Below are 14595 nucleotides of genomic sequence, written 5' to 3' on the forward strand. Positions count from 1 at the left end.
TCATTATCATTTTACAAAAAAATGGGCCGGACAAAAGTATTGGCACCCTTTGAAAAATCATGTGATGCTTCTCTAATTTGTGTAATTAACAGTAACTGTTACTTACCTGTGACACATACAGTGCCCTCCATAATTATTGGCACCCCTGAAAAAGATGTGTTTTTTAGCTTCTTATATATATATTTTTAATTCAAATAATATGGGACCTTGATGGTAAAAAAGAGAAAAATCCAACATTCAATACAAGTGCATTCATTCAGTGGGGGGAAAAAATCCCACATAAATTAAATATTATTTAACATCAAATAATGTGTGTCACAATTATTAGCACCCCTGGTGTTAATACTTTGTACAACCCCCTTTTGCCAACAAAACAAGGTCTGGGGACTGAGATGGCCATGGGAGGAGCTTGATTTTGTGTCTGGTGAACCATTTCTGTGTAGATTTGGCCATATGTTTAGGGTCATTGTCTTGCTGAAAGACCCAGTGACGACCCATCTTCAGCTTTCGGGCAGAGGGCAACAGATTTTGATTTCAAATTTCCTGGTATTTCAAAGAATTCATGATGCCATGCACCCTAACAAGGTTCCCAGGGCCTTTGGAAGCGAAACAGCCCCACAGCATCACTGACCCACCCCCATACTTCACAGTGGGTACGAGGTGCTTTTCAGCATGCGCATCTTTCGTGGCACGCCAGACTCACTTAGAGTGTTTGTTGCCAAAAAGCTCAATCTTGGTCTCATCTGACCAGGCTTGCTGTTTCGACCCCGAAATTTCCCAAAACCCCAGGAATTGAACATTGAGCAGGAAATGACCTGTAAAAGCGACAAAGTGTGTCCCAAAATCAACAGGAAGTGACCCGATAACTTCCCAAAATTGCAGGAAGTGGCCAGTCAATAGGAACTAACCCATTAAAAACAACAAAAAAAGTGTCCTCAAATCAACAGGAAGTGACCCGAAAACTTTCCAAAATTGCAGGAAGAGGCCAGTCAATAGGAACTGACAAATAAGAACAACAAAAAGTGTCCCAAAATCAACAGGAAGTTAGCCAGAAATTCCCCAAAATTGCAGGAAGAGGCCAGTCAATGGGAACTGACAAATAAGATCGGTGAAAGTGAACATTGAACGGGAAGTGACCCGTAAAATCAACAACAAAGTGTCCCAAAATCAACAGGAAGTGACCCGGAAATCACCCACAAACCCAGGATTTGAACATTGAACAGGAAATGACCCGTAAAAGTAACAAAAAAGTGTCCCAAAATCACCAGGAAGTGACCTGTAAATCCCCCAAAACCCCAGGAAGTGAACATTGAACAGGAAATGACCCGTGAAAGCAACAAAAGTGTCCATTAAAATCAACAGGAAGTGACCCGAAAACTCCCCAAAATTGCAGGAAGTGGCCAGTCAATAGAAATTGACCCATAAAAACAACAAAAAGTGTCCCAAAATCAATTCAAAAATTCCCCCAAATTGCAGGAAGTGACTATTGAACAGGAAGTGACCCGTAAAAGCGACAAAAAGTCTCCCAAAACCAACAGGAAGTGACACAGAAATGACCCAAAATCGGTGAAAGTGAGCATTGAACAGGAAGTGACCCGTAAAAGCGGCAAAAATGTGTCCCAAAATCAACAGGAAATGACCCGAAAACTTCCCAAAATTGCAGGAAGTGGCCAGTCAATAGGAACTGACCCATAAAAACAACAGAAAAGTGTCCCAAAATCAACAGGAAGTGACCCGATAACTTCCCAAAATTGCAGGAAGTGGCCACTCAAGAGGAACTAACCCATTAAAAACAAAAAAGTGTCCTCAAATCAACAGGAAGTGACCCGAAAACTTCCCAAAATTGCAGGAAGAGGCCAGTCAATAGGAACTGACAAATAAAAACAACAAAAAAGTCTCCCAAAATCAACAGGAAGTTACCCAGAAATTCCCCAAAATTGCAGGAAGTGACCACTCGACTGAAAGTGACCCGTAAAAGCGACAAAAGTCTCCCAAAACCAACCAAGTGACACAGAAATGACCCAAAATCGGTGAAAGTTAACATTGAACGGGAAGGGAGCCGTAAAATCAATGACAAAGTGTCCTAAAATCAGCAGGAAGTGACCTAGAAATCACCCAAAACCCCAGGAAGTGAACACTGAACAGGAAATGAGCCGTAAAAGCAACAAAAAATGTGTCCCAAAATCACCAGGAAGTGACCTGTAAATCCCCCAAAACCCCAGGAAGTGAACATTGAACAGGAAATGACCCGTGAAAGCAACAAAAGTGTCCATTAAAATCAACAGAAAGTGATCTGAAAACTCCCCAAAATTGCAGAAAGTGGCCAGTCAAAAGGAGTTGACCCATAAAAACATCCAAAAAATGTCCCAAAATCAACAGGAAGTGACCCAGAAATTCCCCAAAATTGCAGGAAGTGACCACTGAACCGGCCAAGTGACCCGTAAAAGTGACAAAAAGTGTCCCAAAACCAACAGGAACTGACAGAGATTACCCAAAATCGGAGAAAGTGAACACTCAACATTAAGTGACCCGTACAATCACCAAAAAAGTGTTCCAAAATCAACAGGAAGTGGTCATTGAACAGGAAGTAACCCATAAAAGCGACAAAAAGTGTCCCAAAATGAACAATAAGTGACCTGGAAATTCCCCAAAATTGCAGGAAGTGACTATTGAACAGGAAGTGACCCGTAAAAGCGACAAAAGTCTCCCAAAACCAACCAAGTGACACAGAAATGACCCAAAATCGGTGAAAGTTAACATTGAACGGGAAGGGAGCCGTAAAATCAATGACAAAGTGTCCTAAAATCAGCAGGAAGTGACCTAGAAATCACCCAAAACCCCAGGAAGTGAACACTGAACAGGAAATGAGCCGTAAAAGCAACAAAAAATGTGTCCCAAAATCACCAGGAAGTGACCTGTAAATCCCCCAAAACCCCAGGAAGTGAACATTGAACAGGAAATGACCCGTGAAAGCAACAAAAGTGTCCATTAAAATCAACAGAAAGTGATCCGAAAACTCCCCAAAATTGCAGAAAGTGGCCAGTCAAAAGGAGTTGACCCATAAAAACATCCAAAAAATGTCCCAAAATCAACAGGAAGTGACCCAGAAATTCCCCAAAATTGCAGGAAGTGACCACTGAACCGGCCAAGTGACCCGTAAAAGTGACAAAAAGTGTCCCAAAACCAACAGGAACTGACAGAGATTACCCAAAATCGGAGAAAGTGAACACTCAACATTAAGTGACCCGTACAATCACCAAAAAAGTGTTCCAAAATCAACAGGAAGTGGTCATTGAACAGGAAGTAACCCATAAAAGCGACAAAAAGTGTCCCAAAATGAACAATAAGTGACCTGGAAATTCCCCAAAATTGCAGGAAGTGACTATTGAACAGGAAGTGACCTGTAAAAGCAACAAAAAAGTGTCCCGTAAATGCCCTAAAATCAACAGGAAATGATCTAAAATGAACAGGAAGTGACATGGAATCGTTTTTTGGGATTTTTTTTATAAAATTGGGTATCAGTACAGTATCGTCGTTAGGCGATACCACACAGTCGGAGTCAGTATCGGATGCCAAAAAATGGTATCGGTGCAACACCAATCATAAACAGGACTAAACTTATCGAGGACCAGCTTCAGGCGCCCGCCGCCTCCATCATGAACTTCCGCGTGAACTCGTAAGCCCAGAAGAGGGCGCCATTGGCAGGGAAAGTCCGAATCATGGTAGGGGTGAGGCCCGAGTAAAGCGCGCGAAAGCCTGTTGGGCACAACGCGAATCCACAATCGGAATCCTTCTGGAAAACAGCGCCCTCAAGGGATCATTTAAAAGCATACCCTCATTGCGTACGATCCCCAGGAAGGTCTTCAGGAAGCCCTCCTGCCTCCCGGCTAAGGAGTAGACTTGGATTCTGGACTTGACGCAGTCGATGGGGTAGATCAAGAGCCAGAGGCAAGCGCCGCCGAAACCGCCGCTGAACATCAGCGCCGCCGTTCCTGCCAAAGTTTGGACGGTAAACGAGAGGTGGGCAGAGTAGCCAAAAATTGGACTCAAGTAAGAGCAGTGTTACTTCTAAATTATTTTACTCACGTAAAAGTGAGTGTAGTCATCTAAAAAAGTTAAAGTATTAGGTGAAAATGGTTTTTACTTGGACTTAAGTAACTAGAACATGCAATTTTAGGGTATTTTTAGGTCAATTCCTTGTTAACTAATTGGTTTACCAGTGAATAGGAAGTGACTCACGAATGCCCTAAAATTAACCAAAAATGCCCCAAAATGTATAGGAAGTGACCCAAAATTAACTGTAAATGAACCATATTAGCCCAAAACCAACAGGACATGACCAGTGTACAGAAAGTGACCCATTAATGACCAGAAATCAACAGGAAGTGACCTGGAAATGCCCCGAAATGAACAGAAAGTGCCCGAAAATCAGCAGGAAATGAAGCATACATGCCCTAAAACCAACTGAAAATGATCCAAAATGTACAAGAAGTGACACGGGAATGCCCCGAAATGTACCGGAAGTAACACACAATCAACAGGAAGTGACACGGGAATGCCCCCAAAATTAACAAAGTGTCCCACAAATGGCCCAAAACCAACATCAAGTGATTCAAAATCAACAGGAAGTAACAAGTGACAAGGAAGTGATCCATAAATAGCATTAACGCCTTCAAATCAAAAGGAAATGATCCGAAACCAACAGGAAGTGACCCGGATATGCCACAAAATCAACAGGAAAGTGACCAGTGAACAGGAGGTGACCATGGAAGGCCCAGAAATCAACAGACAATTGTCCAAAACATACAGGAAGTGACAGGGGAATGCGCCAAAATGTTCCAGAAGTGACCCATAAGCAGCAGGAAGTGATCCATAAATGCCTTGAAATCAATAGGAAATGATCCAAAATCAAGAGGAAGTGACCTGAAAATACCCCAAAATCAGCAGGAAGTGACTGGTGAACAGGAAATGACCACGAAAAGCCCTAACACCAATCGGAAATGACCCCAGAATTTTGGAGAAATGTAATGAAAGTGTCCAAAAATCAACATGAAGAAACTCATAAATGACTCAAAATCACTAGATAGTGACAGGAAATTAACAGGACGTGACCTAGGCCTGGCCGAAAATCATCAGAAAGTAACCTAAATTCAACAGAAAGTGACCTGAAATGTATAGGAAGTGATCAATGAACAGGAAGTCACCATGAAAGCCCTCAAATCAAAAGGAAATGATCCATAATGTGCGAGAAATCATCCCAGAATGCCTCCAAATGTACAGGAGGTCTCCAAAAATCAACAGGAAGTGACCTGGAAATGCCATGAAATCAATAGAAAATGACCTGAAACCAACAGGAAGTGACCTGGAAATGCTCCAAAATCAGCAGGAAGTGACCATGTAAGGCACAAAAATCAACAGAAAACTGTCCAAAATAAACAGGATGTGACCCGCAAATGCCCACAAATCAACAGCCAGTGAACAGCAAGTGACCATGGAAGGCCACAAAGTAAACAGGATGTGACCAGTGAACAGGAATTGACACACAAATAGCTCAAAGCCAACATAAAGTGATGCAAAATCAACAGGAAGTGACTAGTGAAAAGGAAGTGATACATAAATGCCTCAAAATCAACAGAAAATGATCCAAAATCATCAGGAAGTGATCTGTAAATGCCCTAAAATCAACAGGAAATCATCCAAAATCAACAGGAAGTGACTTGGAATTTTGGAAATATCCCAAAATCAACTGGAAAGTGACCAGTGAACAGGAAGTGACCATGGAAGACCCCAAAATAAACAGGAAATGACCACTGAACAGGAAGTGACCACGAAAGGCCCCAAAAATCAACAGAAAATTGTCCAAAATATACATGAAGTGACACAGTCATGCTCCAAAATCAACAGAAAAGGATCCAAAACTCAGCAGGAAGTGACCTGGAAATACCCCCCAAAACCAAGATAATGTGATGTAAAATCAACAGGAAGTGACTAGTGGGAAGAAAGTGATCCACAAACGCCTAAAAATCAAATGAAAATGATCCAAAATCAACAGGAAGTGACCTGGAAATACCCCAAAATCAGCATGAAGTGAGTGGTGAACAGGAAATGACCACGAAAAGCCCTAACACCAATCGGAAATGACCCCAGAATTTGGAGAAATGTAATGAAAGTGTCCAAAAATCAACAGGAGGAAACCCATAAATGGCTCAAAATCAATTGATAGTGGCAGGAAATCGACAGGATGTGACCTAGACATGGCCGAAAATCATCAGAAAGTAACCTAAATCCAACAGAAAGTGACCTGGAAATCCCCCAAAATAAATAGGAAGTGACCTATGAACAGGAAGTCACCATGAAAAGTCCACAAATCAAGAGGAAATTATCCATAATGTGCAGGAAATTATCTGAGAATGCCTCCAAATGTACAGGAGGTCTAAAAAAAAATCAACAGGAAGTGACCTGGAAATGCCATGAAATCAATAGAAAATGACCTGAAATCAACAGGAAGTGACCACGGAAGGCCCAAAAATCAACAGAAAATTGTCCAAAATATACAGAAAGTGACACGGAATGCCGCAAAATGTACCGGAAGTTACCCACAATTAACAGGAAGTGACCCACAAATGCCCACAAATCAACAGCCAGTGAACAGCAAGTGACCATGGAAGGCCCCAAAGTAAACAGGAAGTGACCAGTGAACAGGAATTGACCCACGAATAGCTCAAAGCCAACATAAAGTGATGCAAAATCAACAGGAAATGACTAGTGAAAAGGAAGTGATACATAAATGCCCCAAAATCAACAGAAAATGATCCAAAATCATCAGGAAGTATCTGTAAATGCCCTAAAATCAATAGGAAATCATTCAAAATCAACAGGAAGTGACCTGGAAATACACCAAAATCAACTGGAAAGTGACCAGTGAACAGAAAGTGATCTTTAAATGCCCTAAAATCAACAGGAAATCATCCAAAATCAACATGAAGTGACCTGGAAATACCCCAAAATCAACTGGAAAGTGACCAGTGAACAGAAAGTGATCTTTAAATACCCTAAAATCAACAGGAAATCATCCAAAATCAACAGGAAGTGACCTGGAAATACCCCAAAATAAACAGGAAATGACCACTGAACAGGAAGTGACCACGAAAGGCCCAAAAAAATCAACAGAAAATTGTCCAAAATATAGATGAATTGACAATGTCATGCTCCAAAATCAACAGAAAAGGATCCAAAAATCAACAGGAAGTGACCTGGAAATACCCCAAACACACACATAAAGTGATGTATAATCAACAGTAAGTGACTAGTGGGAAGAAAGTGATCCACAAACGCCTAGAAAGCAACTGAAAATGATCCAAAATCAACAGGAAGTGACCTGGAAATGCCATGAAATCGACACAAAACCATCCAAAATGAACACAAAGTGACCTGGAAATGCCCCAAAATCAACTGGAAAGTGACCAGTGAACAGGAAGTGACCCATGAAAACTGTAAAGTCAATAGGAAATGATCCAAAATGTACAGGAAGTGACTGCGGAATGCCCCAAAAATGTACCGGAAGTGACCCAAAACCAACAAGAAGGGACCTGGAAATGCCCTAAAATCAACTAGAAAGTGACCAGTGAATGCTGTAAAATCAACAGGAAATGGTACAAAATGTACAGGTCGTGACACCGGAATGCTCCAAGATCAACAGGAAGTGACCCATAAATAGCTCAAAACCTACATAAAGTGATGCAAAAACCACAGGAAGTGACTAGTGAAAAGGAAGTGATCCATAAATGCCCTACAATCAACAGAAAATGATCCAAAATCATCAGTAAGTGATCTGTAAATTCCCAAAAATCAATAGGAAATCATCCAGAATCGACAGGAAGTTACCTGGAAATACCCCAAAAGCAACATAAAGTGATGCAAAATCAACAGGAAGTGATTAGTGAAAAGGAAATGATCCATAAATGCCCAAAAACCAACTGAAAATGATCCAAAATCAACAGGAAGTGACCGTAGAAGGTCCCAAAGTAAACAGGAAGTGACACATAATTACCCCAAAACCAACATAGAATGATGAAAAATCATCAGGAAGTGACTAGTGAAAAGGAAGTGGTCCCTGAATGCCCCAAAATGAACAGAAAATGATCCAAAATCAACAGGAAGGGATCTGTATATGCCCTAAAATCAATTGGAAGTCATCCAAAATCATACAGGAAGTGGGCTGGAAATACCCCCAAAACCAACATTAAAGTGATGCAAAATCAACAAGGGATTCACCTGTAAATGCCCTGAAATCAATAGAAAATGACCCAAAAGCAACAGGAAGTGACCTGGAAATGCCCTTAAATCAACTGGAAAGTGACCAGTAGACAGGAAGTGACCTGACATGAATGCTGTAAAATCAACAGACAATGGTCCAAAATGCACAGGCAGTGACACCGGAGTGCTCCAAAATCAACAGGAAGTGACCCAAAAATACCACAAAACCGACAGAAAGTTACCCAAAATCAAATTGGATTCAGAATCAATCTTCAAGTCACTTGAGTGTTCTTAACTTGGAATATATTTAACTTGAGTGTTATTCGGATGACTCCTGGAGTAATATACAGTGGTATGAAAAAGTATCTGAACCTCACATTTCTGCATATAATCACCATCAAATGTGATCTGATCTTTGTCAGAATCAAACAGATGTAAAAACAGTGTCTGCTTTAACTAAAACCACCCAAACATGTATAGCTTTTCATATTTTAATGAGGATAGCATGCAAACAATGACAGAAGGTGGGGAAATAAGTAAGAAGGAGACTTGAAGAGCAATTGAAACCAATTTTTACCAAACATTTTAAGTCAGGTGTGTACCCAATCACTGATGAGTGGTTTAAAGCTGCCCTACCCACTATAGACCCTACCCACGTGACGTCACAACTCCGCCCTCCTGACTGGTGCCGCCCAATTGTCCGTCAACACATCGTGTTTACCTGTTACGGCTACGTACATTCCTCCTATTTACGACGTGTTTTTCTGCTCGTTAACATTAATAATCAAAATGGTGAAGGCGTGTGTGGCGGTCTGTTGCAATAACAGAGAAGATAGACTAAGAGACTTGAAGTTCTACCGGATTCCGAGAGACCCGGAGAGGAGAGAGCGAGATGGGCTGCTGCAATTCGACGAGAAAACTGGGCTCCAAACGATTACCACAGATTATGTAGTAGTCATTTTATATCTGGTAAGATGCATTTAATATATATTTAGAGGGTTTTGGGCTGACAACCACAATTAAGATCATTGCTAGGTAGGGCTGCAGCTATCGAATATTTTAGTAATCGAGTAATCGACTGAAAATTCTATCGATTAATCGAGTAATCGGATAAAACAAATATAATTTTAGGTGAGGAGCAATTATAAATATACATGAGAAAACAAGACATTTCATCTAATCTCTAACCATTTTCAGTCAATCAATGTCTTTATTTTCGATGTATATTGTTGAAAACAGCCAACAATTGCATCTCAGATGTAACTAGAATTAAAAAAAAAAAAGACAAATTCACTGCTTTCACTCAAAAAACCTTTAGATCTTATTAATATATATATATATATATATATATATATATATATATATATATATATACCTAAAAATGCCATTACGCTTGATGACACACATCACTTAAAAGTTTTCCCACGTGTTTCAATTGAATTTCTATTTGTGTCAAGCCATTTTTAAGTTCTAGTTAAGTTTTACGCTACTCTAAACTGTAAGTCCTGATAGGATTTTGAGTTTTTGCAGTGTTCAAAATAAATGTATGATACAGGCTGTATTGGAGCACATTAGGGACCAGTGCTACTTGGTGTTTTATCCAGCAATGACTACTAAGCTAAAATTGATAGTTAGCATTATTGAGTTTTTATTTTACACCCTTATCACTCCACAAAGCTATGTTATGTTAAAGCCTGTATGTAAGACACGTTAGCCAGGCATCGAAAGTGGTCATAATTAATAGAAACCTAGCCCTCCGCAGGGCTAACGTTACGTGAGCTAGTGACTCAGACAGTAACGTTAATCTTATTCATTAGCGCTTAGCGCTCTTTATTAGCGCGTAGCGCTCTACTGCTTTAAGATGGCGGCTGTTTATTAACGCTGCCCAGACGCGGCCTAGTCTGTCGTTATGCATCTAGTTCAACATACATGTGATCTCTATTAGACTCATCAAATGCTACCTGCTACCAACTTAACATCATGCGGGCTAGTTTTTAGCATCGTCGGCGTAGTTTGGAGCGGCTGTCGGCTGCGGAAATGTTTAAAAAAAAAATTTTTTTATTGCTTCTTCCTCTACGCACGTGACGTCAGCGCGTTGTCCCGCATTAAAAGTAGTCCGAGCGAAACGTGATACTTAGAGCTGTCAAAATAAACGATTACTCGAGGTGAATAAAATTACTCGGATCAGTTTTTAAACTCGAGTTACTCGAGTTGCTCGAGTATTCGTTTCAGCTCTATTGCTAGGCTAATCGCCGACAACATACACGTATGTATGTAGTGAGAGTGCTATCGCTAAACCATATAAACATTAAAAGCCCTAACTCCATTGACAGCGACATGAAATACATTAGACTTGACAGTGGATGTTAGCAAGAACAAAAGATTTTGAATTGAAAATTTCGTAACTCACCTTTCCAAGCACAAGATAGATTCCTGCCGAATTTTCGTGGACGAGGACCTGTTTCACCCAACCGGCAACGAAGTATTTATAAGCCTCCAAGCTCTTAAAGTTTTTCAAACTTTCGTGAGAATAGGCTGATTTTGTGTGGACAAGATAGTTGTACATATCAGGGTAGCTAGCAGATGTCAGGCAAATACGGCGGAGACAGCGGGTCGAAAAACATCGATTTAGGCATCAAATATGGATCTGGTGAATGGATAAACTGAAGCTTTTCCACATAACGCCTTTTATGCAACGCATCAAGTGAGTTTACGGCATCCGAAAGCACCGGGTCTTCCATGAAATGCATTATAAATTGCTCGATCAATTGAGACCATTGATAATACAGACACAAAATGACGGACAAGGGGGCGGAACAATACAGCGATCACGTGATTTTGTGACGTCGGTGGGTAGGGTCTATAAAACACACACTTGGTAAGAAATGTCTTGATGAGAAGCATTGTCTGATGTGCATCATGGCTTGGTCAAAAGAGCTGCCTGAAGAACTGCGATCAAGGATTGTTGATTTGTATAAAGCTGGGAAAGGATGCAAAACCATCTTTAAAGGCTGTATGTTCATCAATCGAGAGTCAGAGAAGTTGTCAACAAATGGAGAGTTCTGCACTGTTGCTTCTCTCCCAAGGAGTGGCCGTCAACCAAAGATAACGCCAAGAGTTCAGCGCAGAATACTCAGAGAGGTAAAAAAGAACCCTAAAGTGTCTACGAAAGAATTGCCAAAATCACTGGCACAGTCCAATATCTCTGTGCACACATCAACTATACCTAAGGCTATGGCCAATAATTTATAAAAAAAAAAACATTGTTGCTCGTTTAATGTTTGCAAAAAGGCACTTGGACACTCCACACAGGGTCCCCCCAGGATTGATAAATCTAAATTCAAGACGTTTAAGACCTTTTTTAATGCCGTTTCAACTGAAAATTAATACTTTTCTCCCACCCATTATTTAGATAATATTTAATCATATTAAAAAAACAAAGCACTGAACATCAAATTTAACCTCAATTACTAAGTGTGTTTGACAAAAGAATGCACATTTATTGAAGATACAATTAAAACAAAAAGTTTTGTGCCACAGACCGGCCCTCTTCATGTCATGACCTACCTTATTAAAATATTGTAATAATAATCGTGCTGTCAAGCATTCATTTTTTAAAATCGTGACTAAACGCATGCTGTCAATAGTAAACTTGCGATTTTTTAAAATGCATAAATTATATATTTCAATTTCTAAATACACCTATTAGCACAGGAGTTCATCAAATTTAAGCCTCATTAGAAACAAGAAAAGAGTTTTCCTTTACACTTGTAAAGATGAATCAAATATGAATTTTCCCCAAATAACTTGTAAAAAGGGAGGCACGGAGGAAGAGCATGTTTACTGACAGTTCTGAGATCAAGGGCTCAAGCGCAGCTTCTGTGTGATGTTACCATTTTATTTTTGGGGTACTAGCTATAATTTTGTCTTATATTAGACTGCCTTTTTAAAGAATGAGGAACCTTTTGCACGTGTTTTGAATTACACGTGTGGCAAGTGTGTACAAAACTGAAGCTTTTCATCATATTCATTTTTTTTTTTTTTTTGGTTTGTGGTACATGCAAATTGACATACTCAATTTTGTTGGTTTAATCTACCAAAATAAAACAACTTTTACTTGATATTCAAAATTTGGGGGGCGTACTGTATATAGTTTAAATAAATAAAACATTAATGTAATATATCATTACTTATGAGCAGTGTTGTTAATTTTACTTTAAAAAAGTAATTAATTACAGTTACAAATTACTTGTCCCAAAAAGTAATTGCGTTAGTAACTCAGTTTCCTGAATGTAAGAGTAATTAGTTCCTTGGCAAAGTAACTAGTGATAATTTTCATGGTTTTTTTTCTCAAAAAAAAAAAAAAAAAAAAAAGGTCACACAATGTGAAGTTTAAATGGTTTTGGGAACAATTGGCCCTAGCCCAATTCTTTACCCTCCACATAACTAGACACAAGGGTCTTGCGATAACTAGATAGTAACCTTTGCTATGTGTGGAAGTCATTTAAAGTTGTGAATCAACCGTTAAAGTTGTTAAAATTGCTCCCGTTATTGCATTAGTTCCCTTCTGTCAACCTTCAACAATCAACATGTGTAAGTTTTAAGTTTTCGTCATTTAAAGATAGATTTAAGTCAAGATTTTGCCGATTTAGGAGCATTTTAAAATAAATTTTTTAAGAAGTTACTTAGGTTCGCGAGGAAGGATCTCTACATCAGAGCCTTCCTGCGAGGTTTACTGCTTTAAAGAGGAACTGAAGACCTTTCCGGATTTTGGTGTAATTTTATGAATATAAACTTGGGACAAGTTCATCAAAACAACCATGACGTTATCAACACGTAATTGTAAGGATAATGGTCCCTTCGCAAACCCGGAAGTGTGACGTAGGCAACAGAAGACTACCCACAGCTAACATAGCAGCAACAACGATGTCAGTGATATTTCCACCAAAGGTAACCATTCAGGATCGCTCTTTCGTGACGCTACCGATGGCAAAAGCTCCCAGGAAAGATGAACTACAATTAATCCCTACATGTTTGAACCTGAGGCGTCAGATGACGGCGATTTACTTGACACAGCAGATGGCGTCATGACGCCAATTGACAGCTCGACACTTCACGAACGGGAGAGTGAGTGGTAAGTCCAGCATCGTGATTTTTTTTATTAGAATGCGACTACATGGTTGTATATTTTTCCATGCTCTACACATAGCTAAAACTGGATATTAGGTAATGGGACAGCTCCTACCGATCTAAATATGATAAAGCTAGCCCAAAATGTGGCTAAATGAATGATATGTTATTGATATTTCAAAATAAATGACAAAACCATTTTATTTTCCAGGTGTTGCTCTAAACCGTCAAGTAATTACCCTTCCAAGAGTATGCCTGTGTCATCAGGAGATCCCAGACGTGAGAGCCAAACTTGCGGAGGCTGAAGCACTGACAGGGGCATGAATTTCATTAAAAAAATAAAACCATAAATTGTTAACAACATTGACACATTTTGTTGACTGTTTAATGTATTCTATTAGTATATAATATATTGTAATTATATTACATTCTGAAAAAATATTCAATAGGCCGCAATAATAAATGATACCAGGTTTATGTTGAATCTGCATTAGCTTTCGTTGTCAGATTGTGACACAACATGTTATACCAAGCACACAACGGCACACATCAAAGAGCATAATTTTAGTAAGCAACACAAAGTTAGGATAGCAACGGACTAGCGCAACATTGAAAAATGATAATGGCAGTGGGAAATATGTATTTACTCTTTTCTGTAGCATGAAGTGTTCTCTATACAAAGATAATGCATTATCATTAAAATATGAAGGTAACTTGATTTTTAAAAATGTGTACTGTATATATGACTAGTTTATGATTTCATGTCATCAAAATTTGCTACATTTATTTCTCCTAAATCATCGTCATCTGATGTCGCAGACGGAAGAAATTCAGCATCTGGCAGGCCTCATAGGATCTCTTCAGTTGTCATCGCTGGACACCGCATCACTTGGGTCATCATATGACTCGACCCACTCTCTCTTGATTTTGGGAAACTGGGTGGCAACTGACTTGCAACGCTTTTTTCATCGTGTTGAGGGTTTCCGCCACTTAATTTTTCATGTTTGGCTTCCTGGAGGGAAAAAAAAAATCACAGCAGCATGAAAATATTGGATGAATCCTAATTTTAATTTAATAATAATTTCTTGGTGATCAAATAATAATGCCCCAGTCATAGCAGCATCTATTTGATGCTATTGTTCCCTCTTCAAATAGGCAGACCTTGATGTTGAAATATAAAAAACGAGCCAAGAACCTATTTGGTGCTGG

At 39.5% G+C, this 14595-nt stretch overlaps 1 protein-coding gene across 2 annotated transcripts in view; it reads right to left on the minus strand.

The window, feature by feature from the left end:
- Positions 1 to 1043: 1043 nt before the first annotated feature.
- The window catches only part of slc25a15a (solute carrier family 25 member 15a), a 29757-nt gene continuing 16205 nt past the window's right edge, over positions 1044 to 14595 (minus strand). For both annotated transcript variants that reach the window (XM_057839723.1, XM_057839724.1), the window contains 2 exons: positions 3834 to 3992; positions 1044 to 3756 (listed from right to left, as the gene is read on the minus strand). In XM_057839723.1, coding sequence (XP_057695706.1) covers positions 3635 to 3756; positions 3834 to 3992 — 281 coding nt within the window. In that variant the 3' untranslated portion in view covers positions 1044 to 3634. The remainder of the gene's footprint in view (positions 3757 to 3833; positions 3993 to 14595) is intronic.

This window comes from Corythoichthys intestinalis, chromosome 6 (genome assembly GCF_030265065.1).
Source record: "Corythoichthys intestinalis isolate RoL2023-P3 chromosome 6, ASM3026506v1, whole genome shotgun sequence".
NCBI lineage: Eukaryota > Metazoa > Chordata > Actinopteri > Syngnathiformes > Syngnathidae > Corythoichthys > Corythoichthys intestinalis.